The sequence below is a fragment of the Anabrus simplex genome, chromosome 1 (assembly GCF_040414725.1).
Source record: "Anabrus simplex isolate iqAnaSimp1 chromosome 1, ASM4041472v1, whole genome shotgun sequence".
NCBI lineage: Eukaryota > Metazoa > Arthropoda > Insecta > Orthoptera > Tettigoniidae > Anabrus > Anabrus simplex.
In genome coordinates this window covers 249,620,175-249,639,959 of record NC_090265.1, presented here as the reverse complement: position 1 = coordinate 249,639,959, position 19,785 = coordinate 249,620,175, and the positions used below count along the sequence as shown (strand labels likewise).

Here is a 19,785-nt window from a genome sequence, read left to right as displayed (position 1 = left end):
TATGACAAATTTTATTTTATTAAATCTTTGATGATATGACTATCTCTACGGCCTGACTGAATGCCTTATGCGCCTTGGTGCAAATTTTGGTACTGATTCATGCATTTTTTTTTTTAAAGTTAGGCTTTTTACTTTGCCAAAACTAACTTTGAGTAAATAAATTTTATAACTTTTTTTTTTTTTTTTTTTGCTAGGGGCTTTACGTCGCACCGACACAGATAGGTCTTATGGCGACGATGGGATGGGAAAGGCCAAGGAGTTGGAAGGAAGCGGCCGTGGCCTTAATTAAGGTACAGTCCCAGCATTTGCCTGGTGTGAAAATGGGAAACCACGGAAAACCATTTTCAGGGCTGCCGATAGTGGGATTCGAACCTACTATCTCCCGGATGCAAGCTCACAGCAGCACGCCTCTACGCGCACGGCCAACTCGCCCGGTAATTTATAACCTACCTGAAAGAGAAAACATATGGTAACAGTATTGCACCTGCAAAATAAACAACTTGATTGTTATAAATTAACTGAGTCGAAATTGAAAAGAGACGGCTTCAAATATTACAAATGATCTGCGGCGGCGTGTAAACTTGTATAACAAACAAACAAGCTTACTTTTGATTTTGTAGATGTAGACAGATAAATTGGTAGAGCTCCCCATTTCATCATAAAGAATGACTTAAAATGCTCAACTGTGAAGGTATGTGGAAATTAACCACAACAGAATAACTTAAAACAAATACATACCTTGTGCTGCCAATAAGCGGCCCATGTCTAAGTCTTCTTCTGCGAGTATGAACTTTGGGTTTATTCCCATTGTTTTCTTTCTTGTATTCTGTAGATAAAAAGCAACCATACATCAATAAATGGTAACCAAGGCAAGAAATATGTTGTGATTCTGCAGAATTAAATACTGAAATACACTATTATGTTTAAGAAAATAAATCATCAGAGTCATCCATGATTACAGTAGTCTCAAGTACAGCATGTGGTCGGAGAGTGATGTTGTATCTAGACGTCAGCAGCCAGTCTCCGCCAGAATCCTCCTTTCCTAGAATTTTTCATTCATTCATTCATCATAGTGTGCAAAAAATACAACATACACCTATAATAATAATAATAATAATAATAATAATAATAATAATAATAATAATAATAATAATAATAGGACTTCCTCAGTTTTTGTAAGCTGTGCAGCAGAAAAGGTGAGGGGTTGAAAAAACCGTAGAGTGAGCCCAAAACATGAAAATGCCAAACAGAGTTTTACCAGATTACAAGAGGATAAGGAAGAAGTGATTTTTGCCCTTAAATGTTTGAAGTATAGTATGAGACTTTTTTTTTTTTTTTTTTGTAAATACCATTTTGATATAGCCTAAAGTAATGCAATTTTTAAAACAACTTACTATTAGATTGCATATTAAAAGTCTCATGTTGGCTCCGTATTGACGGCACTAAACTTACACAACTGTAAAAGATCCACCAATTCAGTACACTATTTATTCAGATAAAAGATATTACCTGACAACAAATACTAGTACATGTTTTGTCCACTTAGTGGACATCTTCAGCTAAGTACCATCAGTACTAAACTATTGTTCTTTGATGTGTTGATACACAAGGTCTTGATGTAGTGAGAACCAAATTGTGCGTCTCATATAACAAAGCACATTTAAAAAAAAAAATAATAATAAAAACGTTCAAATTAGGGTAAACATTCTCCTGTAGCGTGGATAAGTCTTATTTTATGTTGTGGTGAACTTCAACAGGGAGCCGTTGAACTTTTAAATATTGAGATCTTGCTAACAACAACCGCATTTAACATGTAAAACATGTGAGTTATAAAAACAAAGAAAATATCCGAATTTTCAGCATGGTACATACAGCCTTTAACATTCCTCTTTCCCAAATTAATTTTAAAAAGGAGATCAATACCATTTACGCAATGTCCCTTCAAAATGGATTTAAAAGGAACATGGAAGACAAAATAGTGAAAAAAAAAGACAAATAAGCTTCCCAGTATGCTCAACAGTACTTTAAAGAATGAAAAGAAAAAGGAAAAAGTCATCACTTTTACATAAATAATCATAAAATTTACCAAGTCCCCAACTTGTCCAAAATAAATTGCACAATTGCCTTTAAGATCAATTACACTAATTATGTAAAAAAGAAAGTAATCTAGTGTCCTCATCCCGAGGTGGTGCAGCTCTTTTCAGGCACACCCCCAATGGAGGTGAGCTGCATGTACCATTTCAACCAAATACCAGCCCTCCTGCCATTCTTAAATTTCTGGCAGTACCGGTAATCGAACCCGAGTCACCGAGGACGGCAGCTAATAGTGCTAACCGTTACACTACAGAAGTGGACACTAATTCTGTAATCTTCTTATAATACAAGTTCAGTTAATGGCATTAGTAAATTCTTAAACTGAGGAGTCTACGAACTAAAATGTCCACAATGCAAAGCGAGCTTTGAGGGACAGACTGGAAGAAGCTTTAGCATCAAATATCAAGAGCATTTTAATGCTAAAAAATATAATACATTTTCGGCCATGAGTTTCCATATGACGGATTTCAATCATTCCGTCTCATCTTTAGAACAGGACCTTAATATTTTACATATTGGAAGTAAAGGCATATTATTTAATACAGTATTTTCAAGAACATTTTTATACATTTAGACCAAAGATTAAACCCTACGGGGAATCTTAACAAGATTTCTGAAAAACGGAACGTCTTATTTGACACGTTATTTGAACTTTACAATGGCGAAAAATGAAAGTATCCTCCTATTCAATACATCATATATTCCGTCATTAGACGGAGTAAACAAGTTCAGACATGTTTCGGCTCGTTTGAGCCATCTTCAGTGAAAAAATTAGGGGGGTTGGAATAATTTACATAATATGAGTTGAAAAAATGCTAAAAAACATAATGAAAGCGCAAATGAAAAAACAAACAAAAGAGAGCCTAGACGGAAACAAAATAGCACAAATATACAATATTTACATCAATATGCAGAGCAAAAAACAACTTATTGCAACAAAATTCAGTGAAACAGGAGTTAATTTGAAATAATAATTGATACTAAAAAACTGCGTTAACCTAAGAAACAAGGGAATGAGAAAACAAATGATGTAGATCCAACCAATTTTTTCACTGAAGATGGCTCAAACGAGCCGAAACATGTCTGAACTTGTTTACTCCGTCTAATGACGGAATATATGATGTATTGAATAGGATACTTTCATTTTTCGCCATTGTAAAGTGAAAACCGTCAATACGGAATGATTCTAATATCTTGTAACGTTATTCGAAGTCATAAAAAACGAAAAACAACAAATAAACCACTTCCCAATTCATCTTGTCTCGCATTAATACCGCCCATTTTAGTCCCTCCCTCCTTACCCCTGCCACCACCGGCTCACAAGGTCACCTCCCAGCCAGAGCACTCAGTTAATACACAGAGAATCAGTTGCATTCTAACAAGGCTGCAGACCAGATTGAGAACTTCTGATGGGGCTAACAGAGAGTAACTTCTACATTCCTGTTTAGGTTCTTTCTCTTTCGACTTTTAATCTAATCTAATTTGGATATTTTCTTTGTTTTTAGACCTCACATGTTTTACGTGTTACATATGGTTGTTGTTGTTAGCAAGATCTCAATATTTAAAGGTTCAATAGCTCCCTGTTGATGTTCACCACAACATAAAATAAGACTGATCCACACTACAGGAGGCCTGTGTTATAACTGGTGTAGGATTTCACAGCTAATTTTAACTGAAACATTATAGTTTACTTCCGAGATATAAGGCATTGCTAACATTATAAATTGATTGATGTTTCAACAATTGTGTGGTAGCCTTCTCAGGATGAAATGACACAGGCTAAGTGGGAGCATGTATAGTTACTCAAACAAAGAATTAGCACATGTTATTGTACAATCCTCACAATTAATATTTTATCAGAGTTAATTTTAATTACTATCAAAATATAACTCACTTCCCATGTAGATACAAACCCTGTGATAGCTTCAACTCTTTCTAAGAAAACCTTACCTGTGAGGAATGTAGAGCAAATATAGGTTTACCTCTCTCTGACTGGTGTTATCAAGACTTACACCGTGGGATCCAGAGCAACTAATCTTCATTACAGAAAATTAATTTAATTTTAGGCCCGTATTGTCAATTGTATAATCATTAAGAATCTTAATTAAAAGTTTCACTTTTACAATGCCAAAAGTTATTTACTTTTCAAAATAACATGCATTCGTTAGTTTAGGACCGGTTTCATCCCCATTATGGACATCATCAGTTAATGAGCAAAAGACAAGTTAAAAATAAAATGAAGATATTATGAGATATTTAAAAGATAAAAGTGATTTGGTTGGCAAATCAGTCAATAATAATAGATTAAAAATACATTTTTTTTCAACAAAAATAGCAGACAAATGAATATTTAAAATTGTAAAACAGTGATGATGTACACCACTTTATGAGAAAAAATGTTGTTAGCTTGAGTACTGATATCACACAAAAAGTTTTTGTTAAAAATATGGCTGTTGGATGGACTCTTGATACATTGGACTCAAAGATTGGTGCAATTCCTTATAATTAGTCTTGTTACAACGTGATTTGTAGGAGGAACTTTTTGTTTGAGAAGCACACAGATCGGATGTCTGGTTGCGCCAATAGAAGAAAAATAGGCCTGAAATGAAAATAAGGATCTATAAGTTATCATTAAAGGTAGGGCATATGTAAAATTCCTATGAGATAAAGACGTATCTGACTACTTACGCCCCATGAGGTTGAATTCTACCTGTATGCTAAGACCAACTGAGCTGTTTATGTGTAAATTGCATGTTTGAGAAAGCGAACAGGTAGGGGAAGGAGTGAGGGGGTTAGAGTAAGGGCAGGCAACGGAAGTGTACAATTCTGTTTTGATGCATAGTCGTGAAGAATTTTTTAAAATTATTTCTTCAAGTAGCACATTTGTGTTCTCAGAAATTTCATTTAGGTTGTGTATCGGATTGCATTTCTGACTGATTTTGAATCTCCTTTGTTATCAAAGTGCAGGATCTTTAGATCTCTTTCTATGGATGTAAAAGAATGGTTGAAATCTGATATATGGGAACCCATAGTGGAGAACCTATTGCATTTTGTGGCATTAACATGTTCATTATAACGAATGTAAAAATTACGGCCAGTCTGATCCACATTGGTGGCTTGGCATTGACTGCATTGATGGAAAAGAAACATGTCCCAAATTAATGAATACTGGGTACATGTTATTTTGAAAAATAAAGAACTTCTGGTATTGTAAAGGTGGAACTTTTAATTAAGATTCTTGATGACTAACTAATCTTCAGTCACTGAACTCTGCTAATCTCTTTTCTCTCTTCTTTCTCATAGAAACAAGTGCTGTATTCATTACCTCTAGTTTCTCAGTGGTAACAAGTGTGATACTGGCAGGTGGTAGCCAGGATTGTGATTTCTTGACATCAGGAAGTGTTCACCAATGCAGATTTTTTTGGGGTTGGATGAGGCAACAATGACAACAATGGTGCTTATGTTCTTTCAGCTTGGTATTAATTTTGCATTTGGTGGTCCCAGTAAATAAAAATTTAAAAAAACCTTCCCGCATGGGGAGTGCCGTAAGTCCAGTTATTGCTCATTTCTACACACAGGAGTTTGAAAAGTCTGGACTGGAGACAGCAATACAGAAGCCTACTAAGCAGTACTGCTACCGTATGTGGATGACACTTTTATTCTGTCGATATAGTGAGGGAAAGCTGCTCAATTTTCTCCATCATCTGAACACTGCCCATCCAAAAAAAAATTCACAACAGAGAGAAGAGGGAGAAGAACACCCATTCTGGATGTATTTTTGGGGAGGGAAACCCATATAGTGAACAGGAAACCAACACACCTTGATCATTATCCCACTAAGCATCTCCAGCCAATAGACACAGGTGAAGATGAGAATACGGTTTGAATGAGTGAAGAGGTTGTGTCCACCAGTACTATACCAGAGTAAACGGGAACAGCTTTACGTAAGCTTTCGAATCAAATAGCTACAGCGAAGGAAAAACAGGAAGAGATATGTGTTCTTCCATATATCCCAACCATTATGAACAGAACTGGGAAGGTTTCAAAGAGTCACAGCATCAAGACCACCGTCACAACCAAAAGGAGAACATCCCCACAGTTATGCAGGGGAGTTTTCATCACAACTATTACATGCAGCTGAAAGAACGAAAAAGCATCCATCAACTAATGTCAAAAATCTGCAGTAGCAGAGCGTGCCCTCTCTTTCCTCAATCATGAAAAAAGATTTTAAGAAACCTCGTCCCTGGCTACTATTTACCAATATTATACTTGCCTTTACCAAGAAGCAAATGAGACAATGAAACAGAACTGTTTTGACAAGAAAGAAGAGGGGCTACCAATTACTCGCTGTGAGACAACAGAAGAATAGGTACACTGGGTCACACTGCATAAGTATCATTAGCAGCAATATGAGTGGGAGGTTTGAAGATACTATCACCACAACTAAGTCTTCATCCTGTTATAAATGTATGGATGCCCACCCTAGCCATATTATTTTGTCTTGACCAAGGCTAATAAACAGTCGTTGAAACTGCGATGAATTTATAAATGTCACTGTGGCCTAATACCCTGGAAGAAGATTATACAGTAACTTGTCAGTAAACATTCTCTTCAGCACATTATTCTGTATCAGAAGAGTACAAAATGTGAAATTTTCAACCGGGATTGATTGTAGATAAAATTTGTGAGTTATTAAACCGTTTGTATTGAGAGAAAAGCAAACAGGCTTGTAGTTTTAATGACCACAGATACTGTATTTATTCACATATATCACACACTTTATTTCTCAAATAATCAAGTTTCAAAATTTGAATGCAAGATACATGTGGGGAATAGGAAATTGAACTTGAATGAAACCAAAGGACATTTCAAAGTAAAAAAGCCTCAGACTTTAATGGCTCACCTTCAATTTGGTATGGCTAATGCCCTGCTTTGTCACTATCTCAAGTGTTTTAAAATGTAGTATTTCATGTGAAACACCATATCCATCATCACGTAAACATTTCAAATACTAAAACTGTTCGTTTTTGAGCTCTGGAAATTTACCCCTTCTTGGCCCCCAAAACATCTTTCTTGATTTGTACTGTGACTAAAAAATACATGTAAATTAAACTGAATTAAAATATTCAATTGTCGGACTATGTACTCACGCTTAGTACTTACCTAATTACTTACACATACAATTGTTGATGGGCGCCAGCTATATATAAATGTAACGATAATAGAATGAGAATCTTGAATATCTCTAGGCTGAGGTAATAAGCTTACTTTGACAGCATAACATACAGGTTCTGGGAAAAGGACATGGTCATTTGATTTCCCAGTTAAAATTTGAGGTTATCTGATCGAACATTGAAATGAAACAATTAATTGTATTTGATGCTAAACAAAATATATTCTTTAAATTTTGACTTTAAATAGTAAGATTTTCTGCGATAATTTACATAATACAAAATTCTGACATTACAACTGAAAGAAACTCTAAGCATTAAATTCAAAATCCTCTTGACCGGATATTTAAAAGTTGTACAAGAAATTTATCCCTCACTGGTTCGCTTAACTGGTTAACTTAACACTTTGAGTGTTATTACGACGTATTCCTTTCAATTGGTATCAGCTGTAGGTATCTCAAACCTAATTTGGTGATGTATTCTTTTAGTTTCACAAATGAGATATAGCATGACTTGAAATTATATTCATACTTCACAATTAACTTTACAAGTAATTCACTGATAACTGTTAGTCTGCATTATGGAGACACAATATTCGGCTGTCACTGAACTGCCACAAGAACTCGACTGAACAGATACACGAAACACACTCTGAACATATAATCCATTTGGTCACTGACGAATGCTTCTTCTCCATCTCGCTATTCACTATCCATCTCACTACAACACTTCATGCCAAGCCTCTCCCTTCAACTCCTTCATTCAACTGAATTGAACTATGGGATCCACCAGCTTATATAGACACTAGTTGTCACACCCACGTTATCTCCAAAAATAGCCATGGTGTCACTCCCACCCAACTCAAGTGTTACAGGTTGTATTGAAATAGCCTGAGGCAAACTAGGAACTCCCTAAATATTATGTCATATCAAAACGCATACAATGACACAGCGATGACTCAACAGTTACTGCAACAGTATTACACCATATGTTTCAATGTCTTACAATTGTTACAAAATATATCCATCTGATATTAGACAGCAACTCTTACTCTACATTATTTTGATGCTAACATACACATATGTATACCGTTACATAATAAATTAGATAAAATAAAGCAAGTGAAAATTAATTAATACACAGCAAAATCAGACTATGGAATTGAATCAAACAATAATAATAGTTACAACAACAACAACAACAACAATAATAATAATAATAATAATAATAATAATAATAATAATAATAATAATAATAATACAGATAAAAGCTTGTAACGGGATTTAAACCGTTACAGTACGTATTTTCAAGAGCAACTTTCTTATTTTGCCAGTAGCACACAAACTCAGTCACATCAAATTCTCAGCCCACAGTGCGATTACCATATTTTTGTGCAAATGAAATCATTCAAGGTAATAAAGTTACAGAATTATGAGTAACTGCAAGAAAGACCTCAACAAATTTGTGAGATGGACAGCAGACAAGGGTATGGTGGTAAATGGGGTGAAATGTTTGGATGTAAGTTTCACAAAGAGAAAATTCATCATCATCATCAATTCACTGCTCCAGTAAGCCAGGTGTGGGTATCTACAAACTACCTCCAGTTTGTCCTGTCCATCCACAGCTGATCTACTTTTTGCAGTAAATTTACATCACCTCTGGCAAGGTCTTCAAAAATTTGCTTTTCCCAACCATAAAGAGGCCTCCCTCTGAGCCTCTTACCAACATTCCCTTCAAAGTATGCTCTTGGGGTCCTACCCTACTCGGAGCAAACCTTCTCATATGTTCATACCATCGTAATCTGTTTAATTCTAAGTTTTCCAACTAACTCTTGTCTCATCCAAGCTGTTGCTGGATGTTCTCATTCCTTATTTTCTCTCTCCTTGTCTTATGGAGACAAAAACTGAGGAACTTCAAATCAGTGGCCTGTAGAAGATGCTTTGCAGGTCCAATCAAAGTTGCTGCTTCCAGTCCATATGTCAGAATTGGTACAAGATATGTTTTGTACAGTATGATATTTGAAGCTTGAGGGAAATGTGTCAGCCTAAAGAAGTTGACAAAAAAGAGTGGTAGAATTTAATGCAGATTGTATCCTATTGCCTGCTTATTGGTTCATGGTACTGTCAGGAGAAACAAAGCTTGCTAAGTATTTGAAATTATAAATAATATCTACTTCACTTTGTACTCGCAGGTGGACTACGTCAGGATTCTGACTCATCACCAAACCAAATGTTTTAGTTTGGCTGATGAACAGTCTCATTCTTTAAAATTCATCTGCCAAAGATTTAGTTTAGCTTGTATTTCAGCTTCTGTTCCATCCAGTAGCATAACATCATCAGTGCATTTATTGTAGGATCCTTCCTTTTCACTGCTTTTATAACCTCATCAATTCTATTTATTTACCATACACTGTTTAAGCCCACATTGGAGCATCAAAATCAACCTTACACAATAAAATCTTCAAAAAATAGGTTCATTTTTTAACACTTGATAATTTCTTCTTTTCCCAAAACTTCTTCATTCTAGATGATCTTGCAGCCCGTTCTCCTGCTGATATAACATACTGCTAAAGTTTTGATGTTTTAAGTGATAGTTTTATATATATGTTGTTTAGAATCTTTTTCTCTTCTCTATTTTCAATTTGCTCTGTAGTAATTTTCAATTCATCCAAATTCAGTTGTATTTTTTAAAGCAAGTGTTTCTTGTTTTTATTTTATTTTAATTTTTTGGCCAACATAGGTAGTCAGATTTATGGAGTTTTTTCTTCTTTTTGTCAACCCAATACTGTTTCATCCTTTTTGAACGTAATTTTCTTTCTGCTTCTGGAATCACTCTTCCTATTCTCTGCTTGTTGATTTTTGTCTGTAGTCTAGTGTGTTTATCTTTCAATATTTTGAGTGTATTGGTTTTGTATTTTAAATCTTCTATTGTAATATGCAACTCTCTCATGTCTTCTTTAAGTTCTGTGATCCATCTAATATTATTCTTACTCTTCCATAATTTTTCTATTATTTTTCTACTGATTCTATTTGCTGGTGACCGTATTAGATTGGCCTAAGAATGATATTCGTTTCTTTTTCATTGTGCTAGTCACAGGTTCTATTTCTTTATAAACTGTCTCATTGGAAGCTAGTCTCCAGACTCCGTTTACTTGATAATTTTTATTTAAATAGGTCCTCACTATTCTCCTTTTTAACTTGAGCACTTCATATATTGCAACTGTGTTTGTTGTTTTGAATAATGTTTCACTTACATATGTAATTTGTGGCTGGGTGACTGTTTTGTAGTGTTTCAATTTGGTTGCTATTGAGACACACTTTTTATTATACGTATTCTTGATGCTGTGCTGTAACCAGTTTATCTATTCTATTTTGCCATGCTGGTTTCTCATTCAGGTTATATGTGATTATTTCACCTAAATATTTGAATTTTTCTACAATTTTTATTTCTTGGTCTCCCAGCTTAATTTTGTTTGCAAGTGGAAGTTGAGTTAGCATAATTTCTGTTTTTTTTGTTTTTTTTTTTTTTTTTTGTTTTTTTTTTTCCAAATGAAATTTTTAAACCAATATTTTGAGCTATTTCCTGTAAAGATTTTATTTGTTGTTTTGTTTCTTGAATATCACTGGTCAGAAGAGCTAGATCATCAGCAAAACCTAGACAGTTCAAATGTATGTTACCCTTCTGGGTTACAATTTTTATATTTTTTGAGTTGTTCTACTCTAGTGCACAGTTAAAAAGAAGAGGTGACAATCCGTCACCCTGTCTTAAACCAGTTGTTACCAAGAATGGTTCAGAAAGTTCTCCTCTGTACTTAATTTTGGAAATTGTATTAGTTAGAGTAAGTTCAATCAATTTGATTAGCTTTGGGTGAAGTCTGAAATGTCTTGAAAATTTTCAAAAACGATGGCCTGTGGATGGAGTCATAAGCTTTCTTGAAATCTATAAATGTTATTGAAAGGGGCTTGTTTTGTTTTCTGTAATATGCCAGGACTACCTTCAAAGTTATTATTTGTTCAGAGCAGCCTCTCCAAGGTCTGAAGCCTCCCTGGTATTCACCTAACTCTTGATCAAGTTGTTCTTTAATCTGATTATATAGTATCTTAGAGAAAATTACATGCAGTCAAGGATGGAAATACCTCTATAGTTGTCTGGATTATTTCTTTCACCTTTCTTATGAACTGGACTAATTATAGCTGTTGTCCATTGTTCTGGGAATTTTTCTGATATCCAAATCTTCCGTAATATCATATGGAGGGATGTCTGAGTTGCACTGCCGGCGTATTTCCACATCTCTACAAGAACCTGGTCTTCTCCAATTTCTTTAAGCACTGTTTTCAACTTCTCTTGCTGTAGGTGGGTTTATATTTTCTAGTTTTGTTTTTATTGCAGTACGTGTATCAATTAATAAGAGCTTTTCACGTTCACCACTGTTCAAGAGCTTGTTAAATGCTTCCACCATGATTTCTGCATTTCCCTTATTGTTGTGCGTTACTTTTCCATGTTTATTTTTCAACAATAATGTGGGGGGAGTTGTATTTTTGCAGTTGTTTACCAAAGGCTTTGTAATAATCTCTAGAATTGGTTTTGTAATAATTTTCCTCAATAGAGTTTATTAAATCTTTTTTTAAATTTTCTCTTAATTCTTCTAATAGTTTGGGTAAATTCTTTTCTGACAGTCTTCAGGTTCATGGTGTTTTCTTCTGTTTTGTGTTTTGTGGGCTTAAAATTTCAACCAAGCTTGCTGTCCTTTTTCATGCATTCTATCACAATCAGAGGTTTACCAGGCATGTCTTTTCCTTGGATTTAATGAAGCTAGAACTTCTGCATTCTGTTTAAGAATTGGTATTAGGTCATCTAAATTGTCTGTTAGTCTTGTAATTCCTGTTCATTGCCGATACTGGGCATTTTGGATTAAGTGATGAGGGTCGTATGTCCTTTTCTCTCTAACTCTATTTTGTCCTCCTCTTCTTAAAGGAGTAAATTCAATCTTGATTTTAATTAAGTAATGATCTTAACCAGTGTCCATTCCCCTTAGAACATTGACATTGTGGATTTCCTTGTGAAAAAATGTGTCCATACACACATGGTCTAGCTGTCATTCTCCTTTTGTCCAATCAAGATGTTTCCAAGTTTTAAGTTTGTGTGGTTTTCTTTTAAAATATGTAGATTTTGAAATTAGTCCATGGGTTCTGCAAATTTCTACGAGTCTTTGGCCATTTCTGTTAGTATATTTATGAGGAGCCCACTTTCCTACTACCTCTCGATACTACTTTTCCTTACCCAGTTGAGCGTTAAAGTTCCCTATAAGGATCTTGATGTTATTCATATTTATTTTATTCAGTGTCTGATCAAGGTGATCCCAGAAATTATTGACTTCTTGCAGAGATTTTGTTAGGAAATTTTTTTCTTTACAAAAGAATCAAAAAGCTGTTTTAGGAGTCTAAATTTGGCAAATGGTGTGTCCCAAAAATTCAATCCTCCATTTTCTCATCGTGTCAATAATTGATTAACTTTCCTTGTAAATTACTGAAATAGGTAAAAGTCTCCACTGCCCATCAACCTGATGTTTTATTATTAACAATTGTCTAGAGAATTCTTCTATCCACTTCCTGCAGTTTGTCTGTTGTTGCTTGGGTATTTAGTTTAAATAATGTTTCACTTGCATAAGTTGTTTCTGGTTTGATGACTAAGTTATAACAGTGAAATTTAGCATTAACTGAAAGAGACTGTTTTTTGTAACTTGGCCATATAATTTATTGTGCTTGTCTCAATTTTATAGTTCTATTATCTATGGATGCTTTTTCATTAGCATTCCAAGTGAAAATTTCACCAAGATTAAATTGAAATAAGATATAATATGGTTCAACCTTTTCAATATAAGTAGAATTAGAAACGTAATGTTAAATTCCTAGTTGATTATATGCGGTACCGGTTTCGACCACTGTTCTCGGTCATCATCAGCGGATCACTTAAAATATAAAAAACAATGCACAGGAAAACAATAGGTGATGTACAAACCTTTCACCAATTGCAGTTCATGAAGCAATGTAACACTTTAGGGATTAGCACTGCATGTTGAAATTTCCCAAAGTCCTGAAAAAGTCAAGGATCAATCACATAGATAGTTCTTGAAGAACAGCAGAACATACATGCTGACCGGCACTGTGCTTCCAAATGTTTATGAAACTCGATGAAAAATTAAATAATTCAGGGACCAAGCCTGTAAACGCTGCTAGGCGTGAAATTGTGCAATACAGTTCAATATACTTAACGATAGAAATATATATTAATGTTTATAGAATCTCGTATGTCAGATTCTTGAAGTCTGGAGACGAACAGTTGACATAAAAAACAATTGTGAAAAGAAAGAAGTTAAAAAGCGCAATATTAGCACAACTGAGAAACGCATTTACACAGTGTGTCATTATTTTCTTGAAGATAAAAGCTCAGGCAGTTTATATATATATATATATATATATATATAGCCACCAACTTAGTAATTGAATCTGAAATAGTCATTCTGAATATTCAAAAGTACAAGTATAACTCTTCTTTTCTTATACCAATATATTTCAAACAGCATTCTTGTATTAAAAAAAAAAAAAAATGAGGTCTAGGATAGATCTGTCCAGTTTAAATCCATGCTATTCTTCCTCAAGTTTATGTTTAACAAATTTTCCCATTTTTCTCTGCAGGATAACTCATATTTTTAACCCATGATATAGAAGAGTTGTACCTCTATAGTTATTACTGGAGACCAAATTTTAAAGGGAAAATGTTCGCTCAAAAAAGAATATATCAGCGTTGCTGACAGTGGGGTTTGAACCCACTATCTCCTGAATGCAAGCTGACAGCTATGTAACCCAAACTGCGCAGTCACTTGCTCAGTGGCCATGACTCGAACGGTCTTCAGAGAGGGTCAAGATTCACTCCAAGAGTGAAACACATATATTGTAATATTCCTGCAATACAATATCTTTTTATACAAGCACTTTGGCTCACAGCTCTTAATAGGCCCTGCAAGCAGAGGGATAGCATCAAGTACTTTACAATAAAGTCATTACGTAACGATCTCAGCATAAACCAGAGAAAGATAGTGTACATGGCTTTCCGAAAGGGGGAAAAACTAGCAGCGGAAAACAAAATGCCCCTCGGCAAAGAAGAACTCATGTCAGTCAATACCTACAAATACCTCAGCATCAGCCTGTAAACAATGTGACTCTTTCAGACACCACATAAAGGAACGAGCAGCAGCTGCCATCAGAGGAATATACGATCTGAAGAACAACCAAACTCTCACTACGAACAGCAATGACACTCTTCCATGCCAAAATAACTCCCACTATCTCATACGGCCTAGAGCTAATATGCGAAAGGCTAACCACAACTGATCTCACCACGATAGAAAAAGTGAAAGCACAATTCCTTAAGAGAGCACTGGGCGTGGCAAGAATGTCACCATCCAGACTAATCTATGAATTGGCAAGGGAACCTTTCTATATCGAAGACCTCCAGTTCAAACTACACCTGCCATCTACCCTCCAAAAGGAGATGGTACTTGAGCAGAAGCATATGAAACAACAGGACATACCACTGGATTTCTACGCAACGGAAGCAATGACCGACAGATGACAGACACAGGAAAATCAGGAACTAAGAAATGTAGTCACAAGACTCGACGTACACAGCTTCCATCACAAAATTTGTAAAAACATAAAATATCATGAACCGCACAAAGAATGCATATGTTCTCTGTGTGAGAAGCCATGCGATAAATACCATATAACACTTTGTAGTAACAGGAAAAAGAACTTAGTTGACTATAGCAAAGACTAAACTGCCTCGAGCATCTGTAAATCGCAGTATGCTGTGTGACAATATTTCATGCTTACTTTGCAACCTTGTAACCTATTGTAGTAACCAATTACGTGGCCATCTGGCTGCAATAAATTCTTATTAATAAAATCATTACGTACCATCCTTCAAACTTTGTAGGAACTAAACATCATAAGTGAAATTTAAAAATAATCTGGTAGAGCTGAAGTCTTATTTGGAATAATGACAGATACCCCTTTATGGGTTAAAAATTTCATTATTCAAATTATTTTATTCTTTACAGAAAACACTTCCCATTTAACCTGAACACAAATTATTATCAACTAGTTCATGGGATATAAATTCGTAAATGTTCATGTATCTCACTCGCTACATTTTATTGTCATATGTCTGTTGCTCATTTGACATAACTTTCATTTTTACACAAAATTCGAAAACCACTGAAGACTTTGGTATCTCGGACACATCGTAAGGATGGACCAGGACCGGGCAATGAAGATAATCCTTGACCAACATCCTGGCGGCCAACGAAGGTGGGAGAGACCAAGGACAAGATGGCTGGACATCATCTCGAGAGATTTGGAGTTGATAGGGATCCAGGGCTGGAGAAAGAGAGCTCTGAAAGGAGTGGGTGAAAGCTATTGAAAAGGCCAGGGTTCTTCATGGGCTGTAACACCAGGAGAGTGAGTGAGTGACGTCACTATCACAGAGGTCATCATGTACTTGCCATCATAGCAAGGGAACTAGCGTACAGCTGCACAAAGTGACATCCAGGTTTGAGAATGTGCCATGTGCGCTGCTGAAATGTGTCGGTTCCCCTGTGTTTAACACGCAAAGATCGAGGTTGATCAATCACTCTAGCATCTTCACCGTAGCACAGGAAGACGGAGAACCCCAGTGTGTGTTATGGGCGTTCAGGTCTCCCAGCATGAGAAAAGGAGGAGGTAACTGAGCGATCAAATCTTGTAGTGCATGCATTTGAAGATCATAGTCTGGTGGTATGTACACATTGAAAACTGTTGTCATTACTACAACTACAACTGCATTTGAGTACGGAATGGTACTTCGTTGCTGAAGATGTCGGAGCGGACTAGGGTACAAACGCCCCCAGTCGTAGCGCCATCTACAGCTACTCTGTCTTTAGAATAAAGACTATATCCTCTCATAGTCGTGTCATGTCCAGGACTCAAACGAGATTACTGTAGACAGACTATGGAAGCCACAGAGACTGATATCAAATGATGTAACTCAGCTAGGCAACAGTAATAACTATTGCAGTTCCATTACCCCTATCTCGGTCCACTACCTACCAATTTCTGCCGTCTTTGCCTTTTTCTATTTTGTCGTCATCAACATCCACGACAATGAGTGGTTCATTCTCCATTGTTTCTTCACTAGAGGGTGATATGGAGACTGAACACTCCATGGATGGTGATCCCTCTATTTCGAGCGGTGCACCTTCTTTCTGGGAGAACTAGGTTCCCAGAAAGGGATTGAAGCAGCGGCCGTCGAGGCCTCTCACTCTTGCCCACCATTTCCTTAGTCTTTGAAGGAGTGCCGGCAAATGGCTTGCTGGTCTTCTTGGGGGATCGTGTGACCCCCGATCGGTTTGGAGAAGGCATCTTCTGCTAATTTTTTTAGGGGAGCGCAGTAGCTTCCTTTTCTCCTCCTTTGTATCCTGGGCTCTGGTAGGAGGGCTGGACTTTCCAGCACTATTTGGGGAAGTCTTTCCCCCTGCCCTGGTGAGGGAGGACTTCCCAGCCGAATGTTCCTGGAAAGCGCTTTTCCCAGGCAACATCAGCAATAATGCACGTTTAGGTGTTCCAGCATTTTCTGATACTTTCTTGTATCTCCATTTTCCTTAACAGTTCTTGTCGGTGAATTTTACTTTTCAATGCATTGTCTGTACTGATGTTCTGTACAAAAGACTCTGGCGTGATCTGCACTTTCACGACCTTCTCAGCAAAGAAGATGGAGAACTCCGTAGCAACCATGGACTTGAATATCTCCGCGCGTCTGGATAAGACAACTTATCCAGCGTTTTATCTCCTGGACCTTTTTCTCCTGCTTGAATGTGGGGCACACTTTTAAGATTGGAGCATGCACACCCAGGCAGTTCATGCACACAGGTGGTGGTGTATAGTCAACCCCAGCATGCTCGCACTTCCCACACATTTTACAGGTCGTCATACCTGTACATCACAATGAGGTGTGGCCAAACTTTTGACAGTTATAGCACCTAATTAGTGATGGAATATACGGTCGAATAGTTAGACGATACATTGCCACTTTCATCCGTTCAGACACGGTCTCGGCGTCGAAGGTAAGGATGAAAGCACCTGTATCGAGCAGCTTATCACCCACATGCCTCTTCAACCTCTTCATGTCTGTTACACCCCGAGATGCTAGGAACCAGATCATAGTATCATCGGAAGTCAACCAAATCCCTGTGTAATATAACTCCCCGCAGGAGTTCAGGGATTGTTGCTTCTTGATTTTGACCTCTACCTTACCGAATAACTTTGCTTTAAGTAGCCGTCTGGACTGTTCAGCCGTAATGTCTTCATAAGTACAGATCCATCGCGGTGCTTGCGCATCTCGTCGACTTCACCAGCAACAATTTCTTCGATTGAATTACTGATCATAAAAGGACATACATCAAGGAAACTTTTACCATCGACCCTGGAAGCAACCAGGAATCGAGGAAGATGTTCATCACATATAATCCACTGGAATGTTTTTAGCAATCTTGGACGCCATTCTTTTAAGGGTGCCACCCTTTGAAATGGAAGAGAGAGAAGGGAAAGTTTCCGTTTTTGGTCCCATGAGTACTCAGGAAATATGAAGTCTACTTTTGGCAGAGCCCATGAGTAATACCAAAGACAAGGCTAGATACTCCAGAGGGAGCCTTGTATCTGGAGGGGGTCACTAAGAACTACTCTTCCAGTGGCCATGCATCACCTCACCATGACCCGAAACTTGTGACTGGGAGAAGATAAAACATCTGTACTAACCTACTCTACCCGAGGCAGAGAGGTTGGCTAGACGGGAAGAGGAATGAATTTTAAGAATGTGAGAATAGTAGTGTAAAAATAGTAATGAAGAACAAAGAGCACAGACACCTCTCAGACAACTCGGGGACACCTAGTAAGTCTGGCCCTACACTGAGGCCAATCCAGCACGGGTAACCCTGAGCTGGCACAGCCCTCAGGATCAAAAAGCACACAAGCCCCCACACCGACGTCAAGGTCTTTGTGTCCCTAGAGGGGGAATTAGGAAGGCACCAGGGATGGGTGAAGTGTAGAAATGATAAAAACTGCTGGATCTATTGGATTACAATGGGCAGGCAGATTGTTAAAATGCATATGAAACAATAACGTGTTCCAGAAGACAGGGGAAAGAGAATAATAAAACAAAACCAGTCTACAGACTGGGGAGCAAGGAAGGGGGACCAAAATGTGTGTGATAACTATAGAGGAATCATACTCTTACAACAAGTGGCAAAAATACTGGAAAGGATATTAGAGAAGAAAGGTAGAAGGAGAGTTGCAAGAAGAACAGTATGGCTTTAGAAGATCTACAGTGGACCCAATCTTCGGCATGAGGCAATTCATGAACAAGAACTGGGAGTACAGAAAGGGTCTGGTTATAACATTCATAGACCTAACAAAGGCATATGATAGTGTTCCCAGGAAGAAGGTTTGGGAAATCATGGTCAAAAAGAAAGTGGGTACATACACTGTACAAATGGTGTAAGCAATGTACAGCAACAGCGTCAGCAGTGTAGATTCCACGTGGAAAGATAGAATGGTTTAGAAATGAAATTGGACTAAGACACGAGAGTGTGCTGTCAATCCTTTTGTTTCTAATGGTTATGGACCAAATTGTAAAGGAGACAAAGGAAGCATGTGAGACTGGGGAGATTAAGTTATTACTACACTGGCTGACAAAAAAAGTTAAACAACCAGAAGGAGTGGTTCAATATTATCCCATTTCGGTATACATGCATAACATTGATGTGTGAGTAAATTATTAGTTTTACAAGGAACTGTAATGTGTTGAATGCCCATCAGAGTGCATTTGTAATGGCACCATCCTGTTCTTAATAAGTTGTTACCAGTCAACTAAACAAGACATGCAGAAAGGACTATGTACAGTAAAAAGCACCTCTGCTGCCTCGCAGATGCATTAGGCAGCCTATGAACCAATTGAGAGCATTTTACAGAGGCAGCATCGTGGGACAGCATGAGGCTGGTTGGTCATATCGTGCAATTGCCAGGCATGTGGGCCATTCAGATGTCACAGTGGCCTGATGTTGGACTCAATGGGTACAAGAGGGCACCCAAACATGTCGGGCAGGTTTGGGTTGACCAAAAACCCCACCCCATGGGAGGACCATCGTATGGTGCGCCAAGCATTGTGGAATACCATAACATTGGCACCCGCCCGATTATCTTATTCATAAGTTAGAAGTAACAGACATGAAAGTAGCAAGAATGATTGCTAGTACAAAAATGGGAACAATGGCAGGAGGGTACTTGGAATGAGGAGATAAAGGCTAATTTAGGAATGAACTCGATGGATGAAGCTGTACACATAAACCAGCTTCGGTGGTGGGGTCAAGTGAGGCGAATGGAGGAGAATAGGTTACCTAGGAGAATAATGGACTCTGTTATGGAGTGTA

General features: G+C 37.1%; 1 protein-coding gene across 3 annotated transcripts in view; it reads right to left on the bottom strand.

The window, feature by feature from the left end:
- LOC136886409 (uncharacterized) overlaps nucleotides 1-19,785 on the bottom strand; it is a 314,687-nt gene that overhangs the window by 199,506 nt on the left and 95,396 nt on the right. For all 3 annotated transcript variants that reach the window (XM_067159198.2, XM_067159185.2, XM_067159191.2), the window contains exon 7: nucleotides 739-826. In XM_067159198.2, coding sequence (XP_067015299.2) covers nucleotides 739-826 — 88 coding nt within the window. The remainder of the gene's footprint in view (nucleotides 1-738; nucleotides 827-19,785) is intronic.